At 51.2% G+C, this 5,987-nt stretch overlaps 1 protein-coding gene across 1 annotated transcript; it reads left to right on the top strand.

Annotated features, from left to right (window-relative positions):
* Positions 1-2,794: 2,794 nt before the first annotated feature.
* Positions 2,795-3,781, top strand: GPR119 (G protein-coupled receptor 119). Its single transcript, XM_077825547.1, has one exon. It carries the CDS (start codon positions 2,795-2,797, stop codon positions 3,779-3,781), a length of 987 nt encoding a protein of 328 aa, XP_077681673.1.
* The last annotated feature ends 2,206 nt before the right edge of the window (positions 3,782-5,987 follow it).

Raw genomic sequence — 5,987 nt, 5'->3', positions numbered from 1 at the left:
ATGTCACTGTGACTTAAGTTTAAAGAAATAAAAGCAGCCCAAGGGCCAGGGAAAGAGCAGAAGGAACTCCTGCTGCCAAAAGGGCTGTGGGAAAAGGGAGAAGGGCTTTGAAATGTATTGGGATAAATAAATACCAGGTAAAATGCACAGGAACAAGGCAGAAGAAGGAATTAAGGCTGGATATTGAATAGCTGCTACGGAATCACTTTTTAAATTTGATCTCACTAAAGAGAAGAAGAGATCTTAGGACAGGGCTGGAGGGTCTTATTATTTTCTATTTCTTATTGCCCCAGAACAGCAACAAAGAGACACATGGAGCACTATAAACATGGTGTCTTGGGGTAACAGAATGGAGAGATGGCTCCCAGGGCACAGTACCTGCGGTGACACTGGCATCACAGGGAGGGCTGGGGGCAGCCTCTGATCCCCAAGCCAATGGCTTATACTCCAAATTTTTTGCTGTGTGCAGGATGGCTTGCCTGGGTGCGTCGGAGAAAGACCTTAGGGCAGGGCTTGACTAAGCTGTCAGGATATGTTCCTGGACGCAGTTAACCCATCTGTAAGATATTGGGAATGGCAGAAGAAGCCATGGAACCCAAAGAACCAATATCCTGATGTTCTTGTAGAAATGTGTGTGGACACCACCCTTTCCTTTAAATGCCAGACAGCCACTGAACCCAAACGTGACCCCAGGCTGGGTGGCTGCTCAGTGCCACAGACAGGATGATGTGCCTCGGAGATGGGGAAGCACAGAAACACTTGCATCATGAGGCAGAGCTCAATCTCTAGAGCAGCAGTGAGAGGGAGGCACCCAACAGCAGCCAGAGCAGGAGGTTGCTCCTCCGGCAGATGCACCACACATCCCTCACAGGCTCCTGCTGGAGAGGCGACAGCAGCTGCCAAGTTAGTGGCAGGTACTCCGAAGGGGACGATCTCCAAATGCAGGTGGGGTGCAGTTTCCTGCCTTCAGAGGCAACATTTCAGGAATGAGCCCCTTTGACAGATCCTGTGGACACATGAACCATGTAAAGCCTGTTACATTTACTTTACAAATGCTATATGCATCCTTATCGGAGGGCTTGCAATTGTGTTCCTGTTGCAGCAGAGGAGTTACCGGGTTTCCTGCAGGAACTAAAGTCACCAGGGTAACGAATGTCAGTCGCTAGGCAGGTGACAAGTCTGGGGACATTTTACCCTTCCCTTCCCCTCTGGGAAATGACACCGACTGGCTGGACCTGGTTCAAGGGGCTTGGGAGACAAAGAATGGAGAACTGCATAAAGTGACCAACGTGTCATGGAGATGGTCATTCATCCTTGATCCATGAATGGTTGTAAGACTGTGACTGGAGGGGCAGGTCCTGGGGAGGATCTGATCTACTCTGAAACCTGCCAGAGCCTCCAGGTGGAAGATGGGCAATGCCCAAAAGCCAGCCCTGCATATAGGCTCTATATTGTTTTTAAAATGTTCTCTCTGTCATGCTTTTGTTCTGAATATAAAATAGGACTTTGCTTCCTGAGAGCTGGCTGGCCACTGGTTTACCCTGTCATTGCCCCTGGCAGGACAGGACGGCAGGTGCTGAGCTGAAGCCAGCCTTGCTGAGATCATCACAGTGAAATGCGGAAGTCTGCAGCCGAAGGCCCCAGTCTGAAGGGAGAGGCTGAGAGATTTCCGCCAGAAACCTGAGAAAGGTGATGGCCTGAGACAACAGTGCGGGGGGGCCCTTACAGAGGCCATGAAGCAGTCAGAGGTGCAGTTACCTTGGGAACCATGACAACCCCAAAGTCTGGTTCTAGGGAGCTGGGCAGCAGAATCCAGTTCTTGTTTCACAAAGATATTCATGTGCCTAACTTTGTTACCTTGATGTTGCAGCCTTTGTCCTTCCACACCTTGTTCCTTACCCCCAAATGCAGCAGGCTAGCTCTTTGGGGCAGGGGCTGTGTCTTTCTGAGGGGGCTGGAAAGTGCCCCACCCACATCTAGGTGCTGTAAAAAAAAAATGAATTCTAATAACAATTGTTTGGTCATCTCCCAGCACCCCTGTATTCCAGCAGCTTTAGCTGTGGGTGGAGAAAAGAATGAACGGACCTTAAAGACATTGGGGAAGAAACAGCAGCAGCATGTGGAGGGATTCTGGATGTGTGGGGCCGGAAGGGGGCACATGGGATGTCTGAGTTATGAGCTGGGATGTGTGACAATAACTACAAAGGATTGGGTGATTGTCCTGGATGGAAAACAGCATTGGCATTGTCCGTCTGGAGCTCCTGGTGGGATCGTTCACTGTGATTGCTCTCATCAGACCCAGCATAGACTCTGCACAGCCTGCTGCAGTCCGCCAACCCCTGGGGTGATGCTATGAATGCAGATGGGATGCTGAGCCACCCAGCTGGTTGTCAGAGCAGCCTGGCAAGCAGCGAGAGCATTTCCCCTCCCTTCTCTGGAGTTGTCTGGTAACTGGGTTCCTGGAGGGGCGGGACTAGACCTGGTCACTGGCTGCTGCTGGCAGCATGCGCCTTGCAGTTCCAGTCCGCTGACAGCTGGGGATACATAGGCACGGTTCAACCTCATGGGCTCCCTAACCAGAGAGGAGACAAGTACACCCTCATGCACTGAGCTTTCCAAGTCAGCTCTTATAGCTGAGCCCAGGACCATTGCACGGTGACTGTCTGACGTTTCTCCAGGACATGTTTTTCCCCAGGATTCCTAGCTGATCTGTGATTCTGGTAGCAAGCCCAGGGAATGCCATGGAGTCAAGTCAGTAAGGTTGGATCTGCCATGTCCTTATGAGAGATTAGCTATGGATGGCTTTGTGTTTGGAGTGGTTCTCTCTGTTTTGGCCTCTCTCATTATTGCTACAAACACACTTGTTGCTGTTGCTTTGTTTAGGCTGATCCAGAAGAACGGCTGCACAGGACTGTATTTTGTCTTGAACCTCGCAGTTGCAGACTCTTTGGTTGGTGTCACAATCACTGGGCTGGTCACAGACGAGCTTTCCGCACACAGACACCCCACACCGAAGATGGTCTGCATCCTGAGGATGGCCTTCATCATCTCCCCTTCAGCTGCCTCCATACTCACCATGATCATGGTGACTTTTGACAGATACTTGGCCATTAAACGACCTTTCCAGTACTTCCGAATCATGAGTGGCCTGGTAGTTGGTGCCTGCATTGTGGGTCTCTGGCTGGCTGCCTGCTTTATTGGCTTTCTCCCAGTAATAGTGCAGGGCTTTCAGCAGAGCTACGAGGGGAAGTGCACTTTCTTTGGGGTTTTCCAGCCCACATACATGCTCATCGTCTTCTGTATCGGGTTCTTCCCAGCTTTGTTCATTTTCATTTACCTGTATTGTGACATCCTGAAAATTGCCTCTCTGCACGTACAGCACATCCGAAAAGTGGCACAGGTTGGGCTGTCAGGGAACAGTCCTTCGCCTCATAACACCAGTGACATGAAAGCCGTGAGGACCGTGGCTATTCTCATCGGGTGCTTTGTGCTGTCTTGGTCCCCTTTCTTCATAGCTAGCATTGTGAAGACCATGTGCCAGAAGTGCCTCCCATACGATGTCATTGAGAGGTACCTGTGGCTGCTGGGGCTCTGCAATTCTCTGCTGAACCCGCTGATCTACGCCTACTGGCAGAAGGAGGTGCGGCTGCAAATCTACCAGCTGTGCTTGTGCGTGAAGAGGAAAGTTTTCCCTCTCTTCCACATGGAGCGTGGCCCTCGGGTTCCCAGCAGGGGTCCAGCGCCAATTCGTGCCATATCCCACCCACAGCTCCAGGAGTGATACGGTAAGGAAAGGAAATGTGGGCTTTTCTCCTCTTCCTCCCCTGGCAGAGTCACAGGCTCGGAGGGTACCAAGATGGAAGGAACTTGCTGGGATGTCTGGGCCAGGCTTTTGGGCTCCATTTTGCAGACACTGGCAAGGCCAAATTCAGCCCTAATGTAAATGTTGCAACCACAGTTTCAGAAGCACCCACTGATCTGGCATGTCTCAAGTTGGGCACCAAAATTAATGGCCACTTATACAAACAGCCTTGGTCGATAGCGCTGAGTTTGCCAGGAACCACTCTCTGGCAATCAGCTCTGTGTCCATCTGGCTATGCCCTCTGGACACTTCCCCTAGTTCAACGCCTATACTTGGCCTTGGTTAAAGTTAAGTCCATTGACTCTTGGTTTTACCCCCAGAGCCCTGTGAAAACAGCCCTCCTCCCTCCCTTCCCAGGTTTAGGGTTTGTCTACACTGCAGCTGGAAGTGTAATTCCCAGCTCTGGTAGGCGGACCTGCATGAGCTCTGCCCGAGCTAATGCTCTAACAATAGTAGCATAAAGAAAAGGAGGACTTGTGGCACCTTAGAGACTAACCAATTTATCTGAGCATGAGCTTTCGTGAGCTACAGCTCACTTCATCGGATGCATGTATGAAGTGCATCCGATGAAGTGAGCTGTAGCTCACGAAAGCTTATGCTCAAATAAATTGGTTAGTTTCTAAGGTGCCACAAGTCCTCCTTTTCTTTTTGCGAATACAGACTAACACGGCTGTTACTCTGAAATAGTAGCATAGTTGCGGCAGCCTAGGTGGTGGCTCGGGTGAGTCATCCAAATACAACCCAGTCTGAGTCCCTAGGTATGTATTCGGGCAGCTGTCACACTACCATGCTATTTCTAGCATGCTAGCTTGAGCAGAACTATCACGTGGATGTATGTCTGAGCTAGGAATTACTCCTCCAGCGGCTGTGCAGACTTACTCTTCAAGCAAGCATCTCCCTTGCCAACCCCACTGGCTAAATGAGCTCCAGGCCCCACAGCAGATCTCTGCTCCCACCATCAGGCTGGTCACCTCCTCTGAAGTTCTTCTGGCTTTTTTGTAAAGCGAGGTTCCTCAAGTTAAGTGCAGCCCCTGGTGCAGGCTCCTCACACTGGGCAAGAGGACCCTCTGTCCTCTGAGTCTGGCCCGGCCCAGCCCAGAACAGGCCTTTGTCACAGCAGCCTCACCATCAGCTCAGGACCCCTTTCCAACACTGACACACCTCCCAAGGAATTAGCTGGGAAGCAGCCCGTGACAAGGGGTGACCTGAAGTCTCCTGCAGGTGCTGTATCCTGCTCTCCAGAGCTGAGGTTATTTCAGATCACCCAGAGGAAAATTGAATGGTGGCGTGAGACAACAGCCAGGTGCAGCCCTGCTCTTTACCTGGAGAATCACAAAAAGCGCACACAGCGAAGACGCACAGCTTGGGGCTCAGTCTGGCAGAAGCAGGCGTGCTTTGGCAGGGATTGTATATGTTTCCTCCTGCCCTCTAGGCAGTGGGTGGCAGCTGAGTGAGGCAGGGCAGTGAACCTTGCACCATCAGTTAGCACCTGCCTGGAAGGGAAGACACAATAAAGAGCAGCTCAAACCCAAACTGCACACTGAAGGGGGTGGGGGCGGGAATGGGGGAACCGCTCACTTGGGCCATTCACTCCTTTTCCCACCCCTACATCACCATGGCCGGCGTGCATAATATGCTGGGAAGAGGTCAGTGAGGGATGTGTGGGCGGGTACAGGTCACAGAACATGGCCGAGAAGGCCTGGCCCAGCGCAGAATAAGCCTCTGCCAGCAAACCTGGACATTTTTAAAATGTATCATTCCCACATGAACGTAGGGAGGGGGCTGGAGCCGAGAATCATAGAATATCAGGGTTGGAAGGGACCTCAGGAGGTCATCTAGTCCAACCCCCGGCTCAAAGCAGGACCAATCCCCAATTAAATCATCCCAGCCAGGGCTTTGTCAAGTCTGACCTTAAAAACTTCTAAGGAAGGAGATTCTACCACCTCCCTAGGTAACGCATTCCAGTGTTTCACCACCCTCTTAGTGAAAAAGTTTTTCCTAATATCCAACCTAAACCTCCCTCACTGCAACTTGAGACCATTACTCCTTGTCCTGTCCTCTTCTACCACTGAGAATAGTCTAGAACCATCCTCTCTGGAACAACCTCTCAGGTAGTTGAAAGCAG

This window comes from Eretmochelys imbricata, chromosome 9 (assembly GCF_965152235.1).
Source record: "Eretmochelys imbricata isolate rEreImb1 chromosome 9, rEreImb1.hap1, whole genome shotgun sequence".
NCBI lineage: Eukaryota > Metazoa > Chordata > Testudines > Cheloniidae > Eretmochelys > Eretmochelys imbricata.
The sequence above is the reverse complement of the archived record's forward strand: the minus strand, read 5'-3'. Positions and strand labels throughout refer to the sequence as shown.

Bases quoted from the DNA above. Each gene is read 5' to 3' on its own strand.
- GPR119 (XM_077825547.1), top strand. From the start codon at position 2,795: ATGGATGGCTTTGTGTTTGGAGTGGTTCTCTCTGTTTTGGCCTCTCTC.